The sequence below is a fragment of the Xiphophorus hellerii genome, chromosome 24 (assembly GCF_003331165.1).
Source record: "Xiphophorus hellerii strain 12219 chromosome 24, Xiphophorus_hellerii-4.1, whole genome shotgun sequence".
Classification (NCBI taxonomy): domain Eukaryota; kingdom Metazoa; phylum Chordata; class Actinopteri; order Cyprinodontiformes; family Poeciliidae; genus Xiphophorus; species Xiphophorus hellerii.
The window spans coordinates 3,491,569-3,513,067 of record NC_045695.1 but is presented as its reverse complement, the minus strand read 5'-3'; the positions used below and the strand labels follow the sequence as shown (position 1 = coordinate 3,513,067).

Here is a 21,499-nt window from a genome sequence, read left to right as displayed (position 1 = left end):
AAAAAAACACAAGAAAAAAATGTAGCAAAAATCTAAATTAGAAAAAAAAAAGTGAAATTACAAAAATTAAAAAAAAAAAAAAAAAAAGTGTTATAATAAAGCATTTAAAATAGAAGTAGCAGACGTTTTAGCTCAGGAATAAATGCCTAACTTTGCGGGATGAGTAGAACTTTTATGAAATCACGCGTACACACCTGGTGGTGCTGGTCAGGCGGAAACCCACGGCGGAGGTCCTCCCTATCTCAGTCGTTTCTACATGAACAACGTCATCCACCTGAGGCTTCGTAGCAATGAGAATCAAGGGAAACTCCCAGACCTTGCAGGTCGAAGACTGAACTACTAGGACGCTTGAGAACCTTTAAATGAGAAGAGTATTCACACAGCTAGCTTCAAGCAGGTGTAAAAAGAAAGCAACATTTCTGTTTACACTTTTATTGTTCTTCTGTCTATTGAAGGTTGAAGCCTGGAAGCAGAAAACTGAACCATGTGGGGTTTTTTTATTTTTATATGTATATATTTTTTTCAATAATAAAAGATTCTGATTCTGTAGAAACTAATTTAACTTCAGGCATCTTCAAACGTCTAGACGTGTGTAGTCTGAGTGACGATATAGAACGTTGCTCATATGTGCAACATCAGATTCTTCAATGAATGCTGCTTGTCATAAGAAAGACATTAGTTTGCTGCAAAAACGGAATCTAAATCTTTTAGGTTCTCTGCCACAGAAATGAGCATGTCTTGATTTTTATGGCTTTTTTTTCTCTTCGCTGTAATTGATCTTCTAGGATTTCTATCTATTCGGACAAACACAATCCTCTATGCTGGTCGTTACTATTCCGGCTCCGAGCTTCTGATACCTCCCTTATCTCCCCTTACGGCCCAGATTTAACATGTAGATAGAAAATGGAAGAGCCTATTAGCGGCACACACACCCCTGCCCCACTCCCCCCGTCATTTCCTGATGGCGAAGTCATTAGCTCTCGGAGGTATTGATTCTACCGGCGCACGCCTCATTAATGGACTCTGCAGATCCTCTACAGAAGACTAAAGCTGATAAATGAATCCTTTATTTACTCAGCAGGATGTCTCGCGCTGCGAAAAGTAAAGGCTGAGAACGAGTTTCTACATTTCTCGACGTCGCAATCCTCCAGGAGACGTTTTATTTTAAATCTTCAATCACTTGTCACATTCTGACCACTAACAGGTGAGGTAATAATAAAAAAACACTGATTGGTTTGTCAGAATATTAAACTCATATCACATTTTTTAAAATAAGTGAGACATTATTGTCTTTTCTCATTAACCAACATAATTTATAAACGTCAGTAAATGCTAGATCCTTGCCCCTACATAATACACTGGGGATGTAACCTAAAGGGATGAGTGTTGTTTAACCACAGGCAGCCATTTTAATGAGTCGGCCTTGGCCTTTAGTTCAAAGTGAGCACAGCAAAGTTTCCTGCGACAAACAATAAGACTCAGCATATAAAGACAGTAAAAAATGAACACGGTAACCACACCCAGACGAGAGGAAGAGAGCGAACGGTGGAAGAACAGGCACTGAGGGAGGAAAAGTTAAGATTAATGAATGCAGATTTTGCCTACAGTGTTGGAGATAACCGTTATTTGTACACCACTGGAGGGAGGGAAAGGTGGTTCCGCTTTTTCTGATTTAACTCAAGAGTCCTATTGTTGCTCAGTCACAGAGAGGGGTGAGTAGTCTTCTCACCATAGAGGCTATATTTGAGGTTATTGATTGTTTTTTTTCTTATCCTCATGTCCATTTAGCTGTAGGTTTGTCACGAGAGCAAAATTTCAATCTCTAAGAAAAACACTCCAAAGTGTGGTCCGAGGGCAATCTGCAAATTGAGAACGATACAAATTTGATCTGTCCAGCACAAGTGGATGATGTAAACTCAGACTTTTTGTTTTTAATCAGAGTAAAATTATTACCAACTTTGTTTCCCTTGAAAATGTTAGGGCAAAACCACATCTAGGAGAGAATTCAATCCCCCCCTTCAATGAAAATATGTGATTTCAAAGTGCCACCATTTCAAGACCGCCACGACAGAAATGTTGAAAAGAAAACTGGATGTTTTTGTCAGGATCTGTGTTTTTCTGTGTTTATTTAGAGTTTTCTGTGTCCTTAAGTCTCTTCGTTGTCCTGTCCTCCCCTTGATTGTTCCCAGGTGTGTCTCGTCTCTGTGATTACCCTCCCATGTATTTAACTCCACCTGTGTTCTTTGTTCCTCGTCGGGTCCTCGTCAATTATTCGTCAATGTAGAGTCTAGTTTGTCGTCGTCAATGTTCAGTCTAGTCCTGGTCAGTGTTTCCTTGTGCCTGCTGCTTGTGCTGGACTTATTACCATTAAACATCCATTATTCATCTCATCTGGGTCTACAGCGTCTGCCTCACCACCTCACCCGCACCACCTTCATGACAGAAGGACCCGACCAGACCGAACGGTGAGGCTGCGCAAAATGGACGCAGCTGGAGTGAGGTTCCCTCCCAAAAGGCGGAGCGGACCGAGGCGGAGATCCGGCAGGGAGGAGAGGGAGCTGACTGAAGCCCTCGCCGACCTGCAGCGGGAGCTATTCCGGGGGACAAGACTGGTGTTGGCACCCCCCGGATATGGCCCCCGTCGATACCTCCGTCCGGGAAGCCAGCGACCTGAGCCGCCGGTGGAGCCGGCCCCTCGTCGCTTTCCGGAGACACCTCCCCCGCTGTCTGCCCGGAGACAGCGACGTGAGCCGCCGGCAGACCCGGCCCCTCGTCGCTTTCCGGAGCCGCTACCTCCGCTGCCAGCTCGGAGACAGCGACGTGAGCCGCCGGCAGACCCGGCCCCTCGTCGCTTTCCGGAGCCGCCACCTCCACAGTCAGCCCGGAGACAGCGACGTGAGCCGCCGGTGGACCCGGCCCCTCGTCGCCTTCCGGAGCTGTCACCTCCGCTGCCGGTTCCGAGGCTTCGCTCCGGCTGGCCTCCGCTGCCGGTTCCGAGGCTTCGCTCCGGCTCGCCCCCGCAGCCGGTTCCCAGGCTTCGCTGCGGCTCGCCCCCGCAGCCGGTTCCCAGGCTCCGCTCCGGCTCGCCCCCGCAGCCGGTTCCCAGGCTCCGCTCCGGCTCGCCCCCACAGCCGGTTCCCAGGCTTCGCTGCGGCTCGCCTCCGCAGCCGTTTCCAAGGCTTCGCTGCGGCTCGCCCCCGCAGCCGTTTCCAAGGCTTCGCTGCGGCTCGCCCCCGCAGCCGTTTCCAAGGCTTCGCTGCGGCTCGCCCCCGCAGCCGGTTCCAAGGCTTCGCGCCGGCTCGCCTCCGCAGCCGGCCCCCAGGCTCCGCTCCGGCTCACCTCCAGCCGGCGCACCCCAGGCCGAATCAGCCGGCGTTCCAGCCGGCGCACCCCAGGCCGAATCAGCCGGCGTTCCAGCCGGCGCACCCGAGGCCGTAGCAGCCGGCGCACCAGAGACTGAGACTCCCAGTGTTCCTACCGAGACTCCCAGTGTTCCTACCGAGACTCCCAGTGTTCCTCCTGAGACCCTGACCTTCTGCGTTCCTCCTGAGACCCTGACCTTCTGCGTTCCTCCTGAGACCCTGACCTTCTGCGTTCCTCCTGAGACCCTGACCTCCTGCGTTCCACCCGAGACCGAGACCCTCTGCGTTCCACCCGAGACCGAGACTCCCTGCGTTCCACCCGAGACCGAGACTCCCTGCGTTCCACCCGAGACCGAGACTCCCTGCGTTCCACCCGAGACCGAGACTCCCTGCGTTCCACCCGAGACCGAGACCCTCTGCGTTCCACCCGAGACCGAGACCCTCTGCGTTCCACCCGAGACCGAGACCCCCAGCGTTCCACCCGAGACCGAGACCCCCAGCGTTCCGACCGAGACCCCCTGTGCTCCACCAGAGACCCTGCCTCGGGGGGCTCGTCGTCGCCGTCTGTGGGCGGCCCCCGGGACTCATCGCCACCTCCAGCGCCGGGGACGGCCACCGGACCGCCTCCGGGGTTCCCGCCTCCAGCGCCGCGGACGGCCGCCGGACCGCCTCCGTGGTTCCCGCCTCCAGCGCCGCGGACGGCCGCCGGACTGCCTCCGTGGTTCCCGCCTCCGTGGTTCCCGCCTCCGTGGTTCCCGCCTCCAGCGCCGCGGACGGCCGCCGGACCGCCTCCGTGGTTCCCGCCTCCAGCGCCGCGGACGACCGCCGGACCGCCTCCGTGGTTCCCGCCGCCGCGGACGACCGCCAGACCACCTCCGTGGTTCCCGCCTCCTTTGCCTCCGCCCACCCTGTGGGTAGTTTTTGTTTGTTTTTGGACTCTTGGCCCTTCCTGTGTTTCCGCCCACAATGGTGGGTTGTTTTTTGTTTTTTCTGGACTCTGGCCCCCCGTCCAGCGCCCCTCCGCCCACCCTTGTTGTGTTTTTGTTTTGTGGGCGTCTGGTAGCCGCCCTTGAGGGGGGGGTACTGTCAGGATCTGTGTTTTTCTGTGTTTATTTAGAGTTTTCTGTGTCCTTAAGTCTCTTCGTTGTCCTGTCCTCCCCTTGATTGTTCCCAGGTGTGTCTCGTCTCTGTGATTACCCTCCCATGTATTTAACTCCACCTGTGTTCTTTGTTCCTCGTCGGGTCCTCGTCAATGTTTCGTCAATGTTAGCTTCAGTGTCGTCAATGTTTCGTCAATGTTAGCTTCAGTGTCGTCAGTGTTTCCGTGTGCCTGCTGTTCGTTGTTTTGACTGGTTTCATCATTAAATCCTCATATTCATCATTCCTGGGTCCGCTGCATTCTGCCTCACCACTCTCACCACCCGCACTTCATGACAGTTTTAGGAAGTAGTAGCGCTAAGTTTATTTATTTTTTTGCACAGAATGAACGTAGCATCGTACGGATTGCCAACGGACATGAGCCAGTGGCAAAGACAAAGGTAGTAAATTTACACTTACCCATGACTGACACAAAAAGCTAGATAGCTAGGAAAGGTATGTTAGCAGCGAGTTAGCGGTAGCCTCAATTGTATCGAGACACAAAACATAGTGTACATGTCTTCGACTGACAGAAAAATCCCAATAGACAACTACATAGCTTAGTTTTTGCAAGCACAAAATTTAAGACCCGTGATTAGCGTATTTAAGGCCAACTCAATTTTTTTCTAACTAATTTAAGACATTTTCAGACTTTAACTTTAGACGCATGAGTTTATGACATTTAAAGACTTTTTAAGGATCTTCCTGTTGATGCCAGCCATCCCTGTCCCCTGGTGATGAAAACCACAGCCACAGCATGATGCTGCCGGCACATTTCTCTTTGTTCGATTCCGCGTGTTTAACATTCGGCTACCTGCGTGTCCTGCGTGGCGTGTAGATCAGACAGAGGGTGAGCGTGATGACGCCACTCTCAGGATCTCTCCTTGCCGCCTTGATGGAAATGGAGAGATAGTTGTCGGGCCTTGAGCGCGCCGTTCCAGAGGCCGAACGCACCTTGCACAGAAAGTCCTCCATCAGACCTGTCCGGTGAGCAGGAAGCAGCGAGGTGGATTAGCGGAGAATGGACGGCAGAGTATTTAATTCTCAAACAATTATGGGTTTCGAGCCAAAAATGCAACCATGTCAAATCAGTTTTATCAAGTCATGGATGAATGGATCTCTGAGACAATGTCACAGGAAAAAGACCCGGAAAATGAACTTCATGTTCAGTTTTCATCCTCGTTCTGATCAGGAAAGCATTTAAATACACTTGAAATGCTAAAACAGAACTAATTAGGTTGTAAAATATATGCAATCCAGTCACATACAAGTCAACGTACAATTCACTTCATTTGATATAAATACAATATCATACTCCATTACTGCAGAAAACTACGCCATTCTAGCTTTCATATTAAGCCTTCATTTTAATGCTGCACACCGTGAAGACATCTGCAACGTATGAAAAAGTCATTATTATGTTCTTCAAAAACTAATTATGTGAACTCACCCTGCTGCCCCCTCAGCTCCTGGTTCCCTGGCACATACCCGGTGAGCTGCACATCCACTGTATGTTCAAGCTGGCCCCCCACTTCACACTGGAGTACAGCATGAGGGGAGCTCTCGAACGGAGCCTCCACCGGGATGCCGCGCAGGGGGTAAATCCAAGATATGTGCAAGAGCTCTTCACTTGACCTGTGAGATTTATTAACAGGCTTTAATGCTGCTGTATTCAAGATTTGCAAAATGCGTTCTAAAAGTGGCAAATAATTAATTCTCATGAGTAAATAGAGCTCATTCTGTGTAAAACTAACAAGTTGTGGCAACGGCATTCTTTTTATGTTCAAAAAATTAAATAAATGTATAGTATGGTATAGATTACATAATAATGCATTAGTTGTACAGATATAAAAATGATGGCTTATGGTTTTCTGTCAAGGTGCTTCAGAGCAAAGTGATGCGACAGGATTTGCTCATGCTCGCTCAAGCTCTCACCCATTGACTTCCATATGATTCAGAAAAATTTCAGAGCTCCATCATTCTATCAGGCTTAAAATTTTGAATCATACGTGACTTAAAAATATCTTAAAAGTAAAATTAAATGTCACTTACAGACATTTGCTGCTGCTGTTGTTGTAAAAATGTGACAAGACATTTTGCCTGCTTGGAGAAGAGCTACAAAGAAATAATTTTGGTTTAATAATTTTAAAACTCTGTTACTACAGAGTTGGCAGTTGAAAAACTACAATGATGGTGGAACTCTGACTGACTACAGAAGAAGGTTGAATGTTAGAACTACAGACATGGCAGAATGTTTTGGGCATTATAGAACTGATTTACCCCAACCACTGTTATACATGGGATTAGTTTGGCCCTTTGATATGAAGCTTACTGAAAATGTCAAAATAAAAGCCTCAATATTCCTCTCATAGGTCATAGGCTGTGCAATAATATTAGCCTGTATTATCTTTACCTCTCAGGTTAGTGCACCGCCTTGTGCAGCAAGGCAATGCATTAGCATTAGCACAAATATTAGCATTTTACTTTCTCCCACTATGAGCCTTTTCCCTAACATAAGCATATAAGATATTTCTTATACATTAGCTATGTTTTCTATACTCAATGGAGGAAGTGAATGTAAGACAGCATGCTAGTGATTCCCACATGCTACTCACAGCATTCATGCTAACATTAGCATTTTGACTAATTTTAGCTTATGCATTAATTTTAACACACTGAATGTTGCAGGTTCATGTTAGTCAACATCTTGTGATTCTCCACATGCTACTTTGTAAATTTTTAGCTAAGCTTAGCATTGAGGCTAATTTTTAGCATCAGAACGCTGTGTCTAAACCGACGGGCACACTTTGGCAGGCCCCAGTTAAATTTCTTCAGGAATTTTCTAGTTTCATTTTTTCTCTCTGACATTTTACATGTTCGAAATAAATAAAGATTTAATTTAATTTCATACTTTTCACTTTAAATACAATTAGGCTAGTTTTGTTTCTTTCATTCCATTTAAAGAAACTTCTGCAATTATTTATTTTGCTTTGAAAGATTATTTATTCTCAAGGAATTCTTGGGAATTCCTTGAAAATTCCCAAGAATTCTCAAGGAATTTTCTCTGAATTTGTGGAAAGTAACAAAAAACAAAACTCTAAAAAAAATGCTCTTGCTAAGGTTTCTGGAATTTAGGAAATAGAAATAACTTGCTTCTAACAGACCTAAACCAGGAGACGTCTGGTCTGATTTAAGTTCAGACAGTGGGAAAAAAATGTGTGTGTCTTTGTATTCGGTGTGTATACATATCTGGTTTCAACTGTGTTTTTGTCAAATTATAACAAACAAACCTCACTGTCTGATATTGGGAGTTTATGTGCAGAAAGCTAATCCCCCAATCCTTCCCCTTCACCATAAATCATGACTTTGTGTTGGTCTATCACAACCCCACCCCCAATAAAAACCACATTAAAATCCCAGCGAAATGAACACATTCTATAACTATTAGTGTATTGGATAATCAGACTAAGTTACTCAAACTGAGCAGAAACTAACCCTGTGGAGTCCTGACCGCTGATGGGCTTCATGGTGACGCAAAGCCAGGCTTTCTGCAACTCCACGGTCTTAGGCGTAAACACTACTGGCACACCAACAGTTGCTCTTTCGCTGATCTGCAAAACTACAACCAAGAAGAAGATAATCATGGCAACGGCCATAGGATTAGGTACAAATCTGTCTTTGGTTTTATGCTGAACCTGAAGTAAAAATAGGTATTGAACTATGGCTCTGACAGTGGTGAACAATTTGTTTGAAGTACCTTCAGCATGATCCAGAGTGAAAGAGAAGGCCTTCTCGTCATTGATTGGTTTGCAATTGGACGCATCGTTTGGGTCTTCGGCTGAAGCATAAAAACATAAAGACAGTATTGAGATGTCTTAGTAGTTCCCTGATTGCAGCAAAAATGAGAGAAAGTAAAACTTGGGGAGAGCAAGAATCACCAGAGACCTGTAAGAGTTATGTTGAGTGTGGCTTGGTGATCGGTAGGGTTTAAAATTGGAACAGAAATGGAGGTACTGGAACCAATCAAGCAGGACATACACAAAGGTTCCTCGACCTCTGGCCTGAGGCCACACCCACTCAACAAAACACAGCAATCCTGCAACTAAAGGACAACAGAGACACAATAAACACAAGCATACCAAAACGGAGAGAAATTATCATACCAAGCAAGTGTGAATACTTTTCCAGATTGTCATTTGTACAAAATATTGAAACGTTTTGCCGTACTTTGAGTTGATTTAACGTGAATCAAAAGAGGATAAGCACTTTTACAAGACACTGCAGATGTATTGGATGTATCCACCTGAGAACATGTAAAAGAGATCTTTCCATGGTGGTTCTCCTCTCCAATGGATGAAGGACTAAAGCGAACGCCGACAAGGATGCATGACTTTGGTGCCAGCATGACCTGAAATGTGCAAAAAAATAAGGACATGAAGGAAAATCTTGTTATGGCAACAATGAGTAAGAGACAACTTCAATACCTCAATTACTGTCTACTAATTGAATAGTAAACAGTAAAAAGCAAGTGTTGCATGATAAATTAGGCAAACTAAACAAAATATAAGATCAACCAAACTAAACATTCGCTTAAAGAATTGACTGATTACGTTCCTTCAGAAGAAGGAGGATACTTATCCTTAAAACAATGTGTTTGTACAATGTAATGTACAGAAAAGAATAATAATAAAGGCACCAACGGTTTCTGATGAATCCATCTCTAGTGAGTAGTGTCTGGGATTGGAGTTAGCTACAATCAGCTTCAGCGTTTCAGCTGTAGGGTTGACCAGAGGAATATTTATTCTGACCCATCTGAAACACACATCAACAAAGCGCATTAAGGAACAGCTAATAGTGCTAAAAAATTGGGATTAACCAAACATCACAGCATTTTAGACATAAAAGCAACACCAACTAGAAACTGGAACACTTTTGATAACTTTTAGTGCACAACCTGAGTTGTGATATCTTCTTTTAACTTAGAACTTGAGGCTCTTTAACACAAGGTGGGCAAATGTTACTGTGGCGACTTTAAAAGTGAATCACAGGTGCTAGCTAGCAGCATGTTTGAAAACAGCATATTTACCCTTTCACACATGAAATGATTATCTTTTACACAGTCAAGCTATTTTAGTAGAAAGGGAAACTAAAGGAACGTCTCTGTCCTGGTTCTTGTGCATAAAGCTTCATGGATGAGCTGCCTCTGTTGGCTAAATTTTGGTTTACGTTCCAACAGTGTGACATGTGTACCCACTCACACAGAGCACTTGTGTATTCTGATGGATCCCATTTGAGCAGTCAGAATTTAATGAGCCTAAAAGCTTCGGTGTGTGTGTGTGTGTTTGTACGGAAAGATGCACTGACAATGAGCTCTGTCATATCTGTTTATCTACATCTGGAGCAGAAAGCTGTGATCCAATCACAAAGCATTAGCCAGGATGAATGTGGGGCACACTTTAATAGCAAGTGGAAACATTTTGTAATCAGATCACCCGGTTTGCACGGCTATAGCAAAGTGAAAGGGCTTTACATTTTTAAGAGGGTTGCTGACCTTTCACCTACCTTCAGCCCCTGATAAAAAAATAAAATAAAATAAAGCACTGATACAACAGCAGCTCAATATTTTAGGTGTTTGAGTTTAACACACTTTTCAGAAGCTTCACATTTCTTTATGTTATAGATCTTATGTAATAATATAATTTTCTGAGACTCCAAATTTTGGGCTTCCAGCCACAGTCATCAAAATTACATGAAATAAATGTTTGAAATAGTCCACTCTCTCTATCTATAATGAAGTTCAATTTAGGAAATTAGGGGGTGGGGTGGAATGGAGTATTGGATGGTAATTGTCACTGCAAAGAACTAAATTTGATGAGCGTTTGAAACAATTTAAATAACTTCCTTTCTGTGTATCATAACATGGCATGGCATTTACAGCAAACTGTAAATACAGATTTCACAAATATACTGGGGTATGGAAAACCTTAGGGATGAAATAATTTCCCACCACAAACTATCTATCTTAATGCAGTGCTGTGTGTGTTGGTGTCTGTGCACCTACTTGCCCAGATGACAGTGAGCTTGTGGGATCGTGACGACTGATGGAGGAAGAGCATAGAGCTCCAGTTGGTACCAGAACTCCCCTATTAGCTCTGACTGGAACACCACACTGGAGAAAAACACAAACTGAAAACATTACCAATGAAAAATTCTTAAACCCAACTCAGCTAGTCTGGAGTCAATCCTCATGTCTTTAGAATTTGCTTACAGCTAAACCGACTTCAATAGGATCTTTCAGAAGTATTTCCAGAGACCTACTTGAGACTTTTCTTTTATTTGTGGAATAAAGTTTGGCTCTATAACACATAAATCAGTTAATTCTGAAACGTTTTACTTTGTCCTTCAAAGTGAGGTGAGGTCAGCGTTAGTGCAGTGAGCCTCACCTGCCTGTGCTCTTCCCTACGCTGACAGGAGAGTAGGTAACTCTGTAGCTCAGAGTCCCCCATGGGGGAAGTGAGAACTGGTTGGCCCCCGTCAGATCGCCTCCTTCCAGGCACACATCCAGTGTCAGCAGCTCTTCTCCTGGGTTACTGACAGGTATCTCTATGGCAACTGAGCTCTAGGAGGAAAACATGTCAAAGAGTACACCTGTTCTTTCTTCCTCTTGTGATGTTATAAGCATCTTTTGATCCATGTGTAGAGGGAAGGTTACGTTTTCCTATATTGGAGGCAAGCGTCAGAATCATAAACCTGAACTAAATATAACTTTTTCAGTACCTTGCTGTTACAGTAGCAACACCATACAGACCAGAGCTCCTCTTTTCAGGCTAATGGCAATTTACAACACTAGACACATATTTTAGCTATTAGCTATCTCAATATTACATATTATTAGCCATTTAGCTATCTCATATTCACCATTCTATTATGAATTATTCATAGCTATTTAAATGCGATATCTATTTTTTTCTATCTTATTGATTGCCATTTTATTATTTGTAATTATTAGCTATTTCATCATAAGTGTTTTCATTATTGGATAATTATAGCAAATTTACTATTAGCCATTTTATCATTAGCAGCCTCATTGAAAGGCATTGCCAACTTTTTCATTTTTAGCCATTATCAAACAACCTATTATAATCTGTTTTATTACAAGCCATTATTGTCGATATGATTACTACAACTATTGTTAGCTTTGTTGTGATTAGTAATCGTTAGCTATTTAATCTAAGCTGCTTTTCTCATTACAAACTAAACTACAAACTACAAACTAAACTAACTATATAGCTTAGCTTAGCTATTATTGCCTACACCGTTATTATTAGCCATACCAGGGTTTCCCCCAGTGTATTATAAGCCTGGCGGGCCACCAGGCTTTACTTGCGCCCCCACCAAGCTAAGCATTGCTTATTTATTTAAGTTTTTTTTTTTAATGTTTGCATTTTTTAAGACTTTATAGTTGTTCAGATATTAATCTTCCAATCTTTCACTAACACATAATTATCAAGTGATATTTTGAAATTTCCTATCAACTTTAGACATTTTTTAACTGAAAAACACAGTGGAGCACTGGATGAATGACTGCCCAAGCACCCCAACTACCGGGCTTAGCAAGTTTTCTGGGGAAAACCTTGCATACCTTTAACAAATATTAGCTAGGTCATAAGCCATTATTTGAGTTTACTAGCAATTATTACCTATCTCATAATTAGCCCTAGTTAAATTAGCAAATTCACAATTTTCTATAAATTCTAAATTATTCATATCTATTACAACATTTGTTGTTAGCTACTATCAGCTATTGTTGGTTTTCGGATCTGCTTATTAGCAGATAGGTGTGTTATTAGTTCTTACCTTAGCAACACACTGTACATCAATGACCTTGATTGGTGCTTCTGGTTTACAATTGACCACAAGTGAAAAAATAACTATGTAGTTTCCAATTGAATTTCCTGAAGACAAAAAATGTACTTGTTTAAGTTCACATAAAGGTCTAAATTGATCTAAATAAAGTACTTTTGAATCTATAATGACATAGTTAACTCTGACATTACCTTTGTTGTTCTCTCTCTCATCCATGTCACCATGTTCAATAAATGATACTGAGCCTGTAACAGACATCAAGAATTATGCTGTCAGCCTTCTTTCTTTCTTTTTTTCTTACTTTAAGATTCAATTATTTTAATTTCAGTTCAACTTGACGGAGGAAAAATGGAGGCCAAAACATTTCAACACAATGGCCAAAATCACAGAAATGTCTAATAATAAATGTGGAAACAGACAAGGTCCGATTGAAAACTGGTTACGATCCAGAGGTAAAGAATAAGATAGGTGAGCAGAACCTTAATAAACAACAAGCATTTAAAAGGCGATTGTAAATCTGCACATCTTTTTAAATTAACATCTTGTGGAAGCACTTTTTGATTTAGTTTTGGCATTTAGTCTTCTTTGGTAGGTGTTACTCTACCACATAAAGCTTTTCTTTTATAACTTAAATGCAAAATATTTTTTGTAAAGTTTTGGGTTAATTACTGCTCTTTCAGCAAATTGCCTTTTTTTTTAGTTTGTGTACTCCAGATAACAATTAACTGATTACTAAATTAGTTGACGGTTATTTCAGTAGTCGATTAATCACGATTAATACAAATAATCGTTTCAGCTTTGGTCTGGACAAGACAATTCAGTCCACTGGGTGGAGCTGTTTGTCCAATTTGATAGTGACAGACTGAACTGACACGCTTCACTCCCGATTATTAGGAATTATTTTATTATTTTTTAGAGATATAAAAGTTACAAATAGCTATGTTGCCTTATTATCACTGTTAATGTTAATAATAATAATAAACGTGTAAAAAGCCAAATTTACAGTCAACCTATTGGAGGATAAAACACAGAATAAAAGGTGAACATGAAGATGTTTTACTCTAACATATCACACAGAAGAGGAAAAAAATATAACCTGTGTATTCTCCTCGTTTCCAAGGGGACACAGCCAGGGTGTATGGAGAGCCTTGTTCAGGGCTAATCTCTAGAGAAGGGCTACCACTCACAATCGGCAGGTCTGTCACTGCCTACACATAAAAAGCATTAAATGATTTTAAAAAAAAAGGATTTTCTCACATAAAACAACAATACGATATATTGCAGCTTGTCGTCGTAACGTGACAAAAAGTTAAACTTTAGCCAGGGTGTGTAAAACATCAGCAGTATGTGCAGAGGGAGTCTGTACCCTGAGAGTGAGGGTTTTCTGGGTGTAGTTGGGGATGTCCAGCTTAGCGTATGTGGTCTTCCCCACTGGGCAGGATAACACGATATGATCCAGCGGCAGGGGGGGCTCTCCCACTCTTCTGAGGGTAAACACGTGTTCCGTGCCGTCAAAGTCATTGTGTAAGCACAGCCTGCCCTGTGGGGGGAGGGGTGAAAAAAAACGGCAGTAGCAACAGGAAGCAGTCTCAACTGCAGCCACACAAGAATACGACGCAGAACATGACATATTTTTAGGATTGTGGTATAAAATTTAAGAATAGGTGGTTGTTGGCACTTTATTAGAGGCTACTGTCGTGAAATAGCTGAGAGGCATGAACCATGTGAGCCTGCTGTCTGTGTGGCTTTTCAGCTCCTCCTCTACAAATTGAGAATGTGAGCATTGGTGGTTCAGTGGTAGAATTCTCGCCTGCCACGCGGGAGGCCCGGGTTCGATTCCCGGCCAATGCAACCTTTTCTGTTTTTCTCACTCACACCCCTGTTAATAGGGCAAGTAATGTTTATAGATAAGCTCCTATCCTACAGGCAGGAAAACATATAATATGGCCACATGTGAAGGTTTTGCGTATTATCTGCAGAGGGAATGAATTTTCAGGGCAGCGCTCTCTTAATTACAGCTGTTTCTATTATGAAAGAAATGATTTTACGCCCCTCCTATCAGTACTGTCACGCTTACTGTTGTGAACGTGATGACGTGAGGCATTAATTACAAATAAATCAACAAGAAAAGCCATGAAAGGGTTACCGTAGCAATGCATTGGGAGGTGGGAAGGACGGTGAGGGGGTAGATCTGTTTTGTTCCTGCGGGAACATCTACGACGTCTGGGCCTGAGAATCCTTCGCCGCACACTTCAGCTTGCACACTCCAGTTCTGAAGAGTCTCATTGAGCTGCAGCAAAGATGTGAATTTGGTTTGTTGTTTGTTCCTTGGGAACTTTGACTTTATTTTCAATTTTATCTTAAAAAAAACCACACAAAAAAAAAACGATACAAAGCAAAAAATAAAAATACGAGTGAATTGAAATGTCTGTAACATTGCAATGTCCATCAGTGTAAATACATGCCACCTGCCCTAGCCCTCATGTTCAATTGTATGTTTAAGAATTGAATAAAAATAAAGTAAAAAAAATAAAAATAAAAAATACGAGTGAATTTCTTCCTGCTTCTCACCAAAGGTATGTGTTGTGTGACTGACTGCAGAGCTGGTGAACTGAAGTCCAAGTGAGTTGCATTTTCCTATGATATAATATCACCAATCAGATTAGGATTGAATCAAATGAAATGACACGAGTTCCTTAAGTCGGTCTTTAAATACCCGCTGAGTGACGAAAGCCTTGAGCTGGTACACTCTGGTATCGAAACAGGACGTTAGCACCACGTTGCAGGTGAGCTCCCCCACTGAGTGTGCCTGGAAACGCAGTGGGATGTCCACACAGTCACACACTGTTGACATTTCATAAAGAAAAAGAAGAATGAAAAAATAAATCAGTATAAAGTCTCATCAATCTTACCTAAAATTATTTAAAAAAAAAGGGGCTAAAAGAATTCCTCTGAAAATAGTACTTGTTTATGTAATGGCAATTATTGAGATATTCTGAAGGGACAACAGTTAGAAGATCACCTTCAGGTCAAACTAATCAGAAAGTGCTGGTAGCATCTTAAAGCAGCCATCAATGAATAGAGAGGAAATCTAAAACTTAAGGGAAGAACACACAGCAGAAGGTCTGGGCTGGAGCTAAAACCAATTATAGGGACGATGTCTACAGAGCTAATTAAGATATTAAGTGATTAAAAAGAAAAAGTATCAAGAGAAACATCCCCTGTTGATTGTTTCATTGTAAGAGATGCCACTCATTCCTTCTATTCATTCACATTCAACCGACACTTTGAACCCGCTTCAAGATGGCTCCCATGTTTAAATAAAGTGTAGGAGAAATAAAATGCAACATAATAAAGGAGAGGAATTTCACTTTGTAGCTTATCGATTGACTGTAAAATTCAAACTGGAACTATAAAAATAAATTCCTTTAATGGAAATGAGGCACTTTCGAAAAAACATTTTTTGCTCTAGGATGAGGCGTTTTTTCCATTAAAAACAATCATTTTTAATAGCTTTGGTAAGCTATCCCTTGGCAAGCTAACTGTAGCGTCGCACTTTCAGCTCAAGTCACGGCAAATAAACGGTTATTTACATGCAGTCCACTAGGGGGCGCCGATGGACCACCAGTGGTTCAGAGACCGCAGTTTGAAAAAGACTGGTTTAGGGTAATGTGCTACTCTGGTTTCTTGAGGTGGGGTGTTTTGATACCCAAGTGGACAACTGACTCGCAGATGTAATGTGTGTGTGCGTGTGTGTAGGGGTGTGTGTGCGTGTACCTGTTAAAGCGTCCCATGGTACATTTATGCTTTCTTTTACAGGTATGGTAACAGTCTTGGGAAGATCAAAGAAATGCGGCAAAGAAACTTCCACTTTGTACCGCAACGCTTCATTGTAGTAAATACTTTCTATGAGCTGATTCAAAGAGAATAAGAGCAAAAGTGAAACATGGATGACATCAATAATCCACAGCAGAAGCCTCTACTTTTTAAGTGTGTGTGCGTGGGTGTGCGCGTGTGTTTTTGTACCGAACATTTGAGGTGCTTCTGCGTGGCTATGTCTGCTCTCACTGTACTGCTGTGCAAAGAGCGCGTCAGAATCCGTCTCCCGCGTTCTTTAGCGCTAATGCAATGCTGAGCCCAGACAGCTAGAGCGTCCTCCAGAGACTTGTTAACCAGAGGCACCCGCAGCATCTCCTCATAAACTTCTCCAACCGTACATTGAAAGCTTAGGAAAGACCCACATGTGTCTGTTACAGGAGCAACAAAAAACAAGTAAGGAAGACGAAAAATAAGAACGTTACGGCTTGGAACGTAAGGAATCCTGAGGTCTTACCAGACTTCCCTGGAATTAAAGTTGGACTCGCGGGAAGGGGGGAAGGAAGCGGAATTTCTGATGTAGCCTTCACCACATACACCATATCTCCCACCTAAAGAGGACGAGGTCGAGGTGTTTCAGAAAGAAACAAAATGGCAGCACACAAACTGTACAAAGTCTAAAAATGTTCCCGTAACTTTCTCCAATGATATGTGGAAACAACAGAGTTCCAGTACAAAAGTTTTGAAAAAGTAAATGAATTCAGACCTGGGGGGAGAGCAGCAGCACAGAGCAGTATTTGGTTCCTATAAAGAAGGGCATGTAGAGTATCCTCAGATTGCCTGGCTGGCCTGGCTTCAGATAAACAGTCCTCTCTGTACTCAGGAACTCATTGTTTTCTCCTTCTGTGCAGGCCAGCAGAGTACAAGGAAGAAATACTGGATCAATATATAGGCTGCTTTAGTGAGTGAGGTACAAATCGTATTCGTGTGGTAATCAGGAAACAGTCGTACAAACAGCACGTCATTTCGAGAACGGTTATTTATAGTGACTTGCATCAAGAAGAAAACTTTTCAAAATCTAATATGAAAGTCCAAATATGATAAAACTTGAAATATGTTTCCATATAGCATTCGATGTGGGTTTGTTTTGCAGTCGTAATATCATTTGTCCATTTGGTGTAGTTATAATTAAATATGTTATAGTACAGTGTGACATGTTATATCCCGCTATGCTAGGCACAAAGTTCACACTCCTTAAATTGCATGGTTTTTATACATATCTATGGTGTTTGGTGTTAAACATTTCACAAATGTTTCCATTTTCATTTGATTGTGCATAAAGCAACAGTTTACAGGATCGTACTTATGTTGTGGAGTATTTCTTTCTCGCTTACCTTCAAACTGAGCTCCACCAACCGTATCGGAAGTCGCATCCTTCTCCTTCTCACTGAACAAGGAATGAAAGAAAGAAAGAAAGCTAATCAACAAAGACTAACTGCACATCCTTCATGTTAACATTAATACTAACATTAAGATTGTTATTCTTGAACCTTAAATTGGTGTGGGTTCTTCACCAATCTTGATGTGAGGCTTTCAAGTGCTTGGTTTTAGCTTGTGTGTGTTCTCTGGAAAGTGTTAGCAGTGCTCCTCACCTGTCATTAGGTGACTTTTGTTGAGAAAGCCTATCTTTTCTCATTTCAGGCCCAAGTGGGTTGTAGGAAGACTCCACTAGCACCACCCTAAACAAACAAAGCAAGCATAATTTTATTCCAGAAAACTTTGCATTCCAGTCACTTGAATCCAGTACTTTTTGGGCTATATTTCAATGAACATGCATGCAAATTGCCACTGTTACATTTGGGTGGTTGCCTGTTGTTCAGTTTGTCTTCAGTTACTTACCTGAAATAAGCTTTTTTGTTGAAATTGTTGGTCAGTGGCACATTTATCACTTTGAGTTGGTAACATGGGGAAGTCAACTGGAGTGAATTCTGGAAAGTAGAAACTCAGTTAGGCGAAAAAATAAAATAAAATAAAAAACTAGCAGCAAGAAGTTCAGGTAACGACTGCCACGCGACTACCAGATGCAGACTGAAAACCTTTCCCTTTATCTATGACGAATCCTACTCACTGTCGGTGTGATTTGAGTGACACACGTCTTAAGGTTGAAAGCAAGCGTGGCACAGCGGAGGCCGAAAGCAGAGCTGGCGATGAGCAGAAGAACCGCCTTCACGGGGCGCAGGAAGCAACACCTGAACTGGACGGTCAGCTCAGAGTCTGACCTGCAAAAACACCAACATCTGGTGTTATTTCATTTCTAGAGGTTAAAAGGAAAAGAAAGAGAGAGGGGGGGGGGGAACATGTTTTTATAGCTCTCTAATGTTATCATTCAAGCTCCACTTTTCTGGGACCTTTTGAAGAGTCAGCAGAATCAGAGTGGCTTTGCTCTTTGACACAGTTCTCTTCCCAGAAATGGTGGAGCTTTACAAGTGGGGCAAGAGGCTATTTTTATAGCAAGCTCTCAAGAGTGAAACTGCTCCAACTTAATGAGCTGCATTACTGTTCCTGGACTCTGCACTGAGTAAAGAGAGGTGCAGCATAATTCGGCAGGATCAGACCCAAGTTATTTTTGGAAATACAGCTTTGGTTTTTAACAAATTTATTTGTCAGAAGTGGTTCATGCTGATTTAGTAAGCATGCAGAGCATTCCTAATCATGACAGAGTACTTTACTTTGAAGGAATCGTGGCTAAAATAATGTGCTTGTCATCATCTTTTGTGTAGTGTTTGCAAAAACACAAGAAAATGGAAAAAAAAGAATGTTTTTCATTTTATTTTTTTAACTACTACTTTTTACTTTAAATGTTGTTTTTTTTGGAACATGAGAAAATGAATAGGAAAATGTGTTTGGAATTTGTTTTTAGACACAAGCTGAGGTAAGAAGTATCTCCAAATATTGCAGGTAGTCTTTCACTTTTTACAGCTGTTTTGTACTGCACGGGTGTCATACTGCAGACGTACTCTGCGGGAACGGTGACCACAGAGCTACCAGGGACAGAGAACAGATGGGCATCTTCTCCTAAAAGGAGGACCTTGTATCTGAGCGGCCTGGAGGAAGGGTTCTTCAGGCACACCTGCGGTTCACAGAGAGCAGTTTAGACAAACAAAACTCAGCCATTTCCTGTCTCCTCTGCGCTCACATTAATTTATCTTACAAGGATTTTGTTGTATCATAGAACCAAGTGTGTGTGCGTGTGTTACGAGTTTGTAACAGTATGTGTGTGTGTGCCCTACCTGCTTGCTGAATGTGCTGTGCAGACGTCCTGACAGAGTGAGGGTCTCTGATGGCATGTAATGAGGAAGAGACTCATACAGGTGAACACACAGAAATAACGTCTGCACTGGGTTAATCTCACACAGCTCTGTGGACTAAACACACCACAGACAAAAACACAAAAGGATTAATACCATTTTTGTGTTAAAAAACATAATATAATATCTCAGTATTCCTCAAAATGTGGGCTAGGTGTAATGATTTCATTTAATTTCACTTCCGTTACTTCACCAGGTTTAAACATTTCTCTGTGCTGCAGCAGCTGTGTGACGAGAAGTGTGGGAGGAGTTTATTCTCTCTACAGCTGGATAACAAAATGAATTTCCGGACTTGAACAACAGCCATTTTGTTGTTTAATTTGTTTGGTTTTAATATCAATAAAGTCAGATGGAGTAGTTTGTTTTTGTTACTTTATGAAAGTGCAGTCTTATTTTTATTGCTTTGTTATTTTTGAAAATCTCCGATAACAAAAAACATTTTCTTCTTTGACAATAGAAAAGAAGTGGGAAATTGAAACAAATATTGCACATTTTATTTTTTATACATTAATAGGGGAATACAAAAAAAAATCCTTACTAAAAATTAACAATTGACATAATTAGGTGGTGAATTGAAATATTTGTGATTTACATAAACTTCTCTTTGTTTGCCCACTTATAAAGAGTTGATTGCTTGACAATCTTTCAAAAGCTGCAATTCTATTAAACATGAAACCGTTGGCTTTTGTTCTTTACCTTCATGTTTAAGCTGAGACCAAGTAAAATTAAAGCTTGAATCACAATAATGCTATTGTGAAAGATCTGCGGCGAATTGCAAGGTGTGGTGTACATCCTCCGGAAGTGGCTTCTTATCTGTAGTAATTAGGAACTCAACAAGTAAGTCTAATCAAAATGAACTCAACAGCAGGGCAAACTCACAGTTTTAGGAACATTCCATACAGCAGAAACAGAATTGTTTATTAAACACATACCAGATAAGGGCAGTGAGCGGCAATCAGCGCACCAAGCACCAGACCATCTGCGAAGTCCAAATCAAAATTAACGATCCAGCGTGATGTTGGGACTCTACCTGAGAAGTCATAGTAATTCAAGAAATATTTATTTTTGACACACAGACAATCCAAAAAGAGACACAAATGGGTAGAGATTTATTTTGTCACGAGAGTTTTAGCAACATGTTTAGCCTTCCCGTGGTCTTAGGGCTGTCCCATCAGACCGTCAATTCCCAAAACTACATACACACACACACCCACACACACACACAAAAAAACAAAAAGAAAAAAAAACATGTGAAAGCGCACATGGCGTCAATGCGCCTGCGCATAGAAGAAAAAACTTCTGGGATCGAAATGACAGCATCTCTTGAGACCACAGGAGGGTTAAGTATAAAAAATTGTTTCTGAAAATATAGTAAGAAACTGTTTTAGGCCTAATTGTCCATATTTGTACAGTTTTATGTGGTACAGCGACAAAGTAGGCTTACCTATACCTGCGGATAATATTCAATGGCGACTTCAGACATAAACCCTACCTGCTTCCCACACGATCTTCCTCATCTTCTGGTAGTTCATGTTAAGCCATGACAGCAAGTGAAGCTCCCGTAGTGAGTAGATGGTACTGGTCAGAGCATGGGAGCCATCAAGAAGGGCGTCCTCTGTGTCCCTGGGGTACAAAGGTTCATGTAGGGTGTCCTCTGGTACATGACTCAACACCAGAACCTGACATATGGGCAGTGATGTTCAATAAAGGTATTCAGCAACTGATGTGCATTGAAGATTGGAACGACATATAACCTTGTAGATCTGCAGGAGCACATCAGTCCATGAGCGTTTGCTCAGAGACCAAAAGTCAAAAAAGTTACAATCCAAGTATTTCTCTGAGTCTTTTTCCTGAGAATCACAAACATAGACTTACAATAGGATCAATGTTCAACAATCAGGATAGAGAACTGTACTGCGGTAAAGGTTTGTTTATGTGCAAGTAAGTCAA

The 21,499-nt window shown here is 42.1% G+C and overlaps 1 protein-coding gene and 1 non-coding gene across 2 annotated transcripts in view; one reads left to right on the top strand and one right to left on the bottom strand.

Annotated features, from left to right (window-relative positions):
* LOC116715481 (cilia- and flagella-associated protein 47-like) overlaps positions 1–21,499 on the bottom strand; it is a 37,456-nt gene that overhangs the window by 2,290 nt on the left and 13,667 nt on the right. Inside the window, exons 35-65 of the mRNA XM_032555890.1 lie at positions 21,304–21,399; positions 21,042–21,228; positions 20,482–20,579; positions 20,246–20,362; positions 19,472–19,606; positions 19,199–19,311; positions 18,310–18,460; positions 18,081–18,169; positions 17,834–17,920; positions 17,576–17,628; positions 16,948–17,084; positions 16,699–16,792; positions 16,392–16,612; positions 16,143–16,278; positions 15,082–15,209; positions 14,937–15,002; positions 14,512–14,655; positions 13,732–13,905; positions 13,462–13,573; positions 12,557–12,610; positions 12,357–12,454; positions 10,943–11,118; positions 10,561–10,668; positions 9,200–9,311; positions 8,803–8,907; positions 8,445–8,601; positions 8,257–8,337; positions 7,995–8,118; positions 5,950–6,134; positions 5,314–5,479; positions 195–356 (exon numbers count right to left, since the gene is read on the bottom strand). Coding sequence (XP_032411781.1) covers positions 195–356; positions 5,314–5,479; positions 5,950–6,134; positions 7,995–8,118; positions 8,257–8,337; positions 8,445–8,601; positions 8,803–8,907; positions 9,200–9,311; positions 10,561–10,668; positions 10,943–11,118; positions 12,357–12,454; positions 12,557–12,610; positions 13,462–13,573; positions 13,732–13,905; positions 14,512–14,655; positions 14,937–15,002; positions 15,082–15,209; positions 16,143–16,278; positions 16,392–16,612; positions 16,699–16,792; positions 16,948–17,084; positions 17,576–17,628; positions 17,834–17,920; positions 18,081–18,169; positions 18,310–18,460; positions 19,199–19,311; positions 19,472–19,606; positions 20,246–20,362; positions 20,482–20,579; positions 21,042–21,228; positions 21,304–21,399 — 3,866 coding nt within the window. The remainder of the gene's footprint in view (positions 1–194; positions 357–5,313; positions 5,480–5,949; positions 6,135–7,994; positions 8,119–8,256; positions 8,338–8,444; positions 8,602–8,802; positions 8,908–9,199; positions 9,312–10,560; positions 10,669–10,942; positions 11,119–12,356; positions 12,455–12,556; positions 12,611–13,461; positions 13,574–13,731; positions 13,906–14,511; positions 14,656–14,936; positions 15,003–15,081; positions 15,210–16,142; positions 16,279–16,391; positions 16,613–16,698; positions 16,793–16,947; positions 17,085–17,575; positions 17,629–17,833; positions 17,921–18,080; positions 18,170–18,309; positions 18,461–19,198; positions 19,312–19,471; positions 19,607–20,245; positions 20,363–20,481; positions 20,580–21,041; positions 21,229–21,303; positions 21,400–21,499) is intronic.
* Positions 14,146–14,216, top strand: trnag-gcc (transfer RNA glycine (anticodon GCC)). The gene has a single exon. It is a non-coding gene; the product is annotated as a tRNA-Gly (tRNA).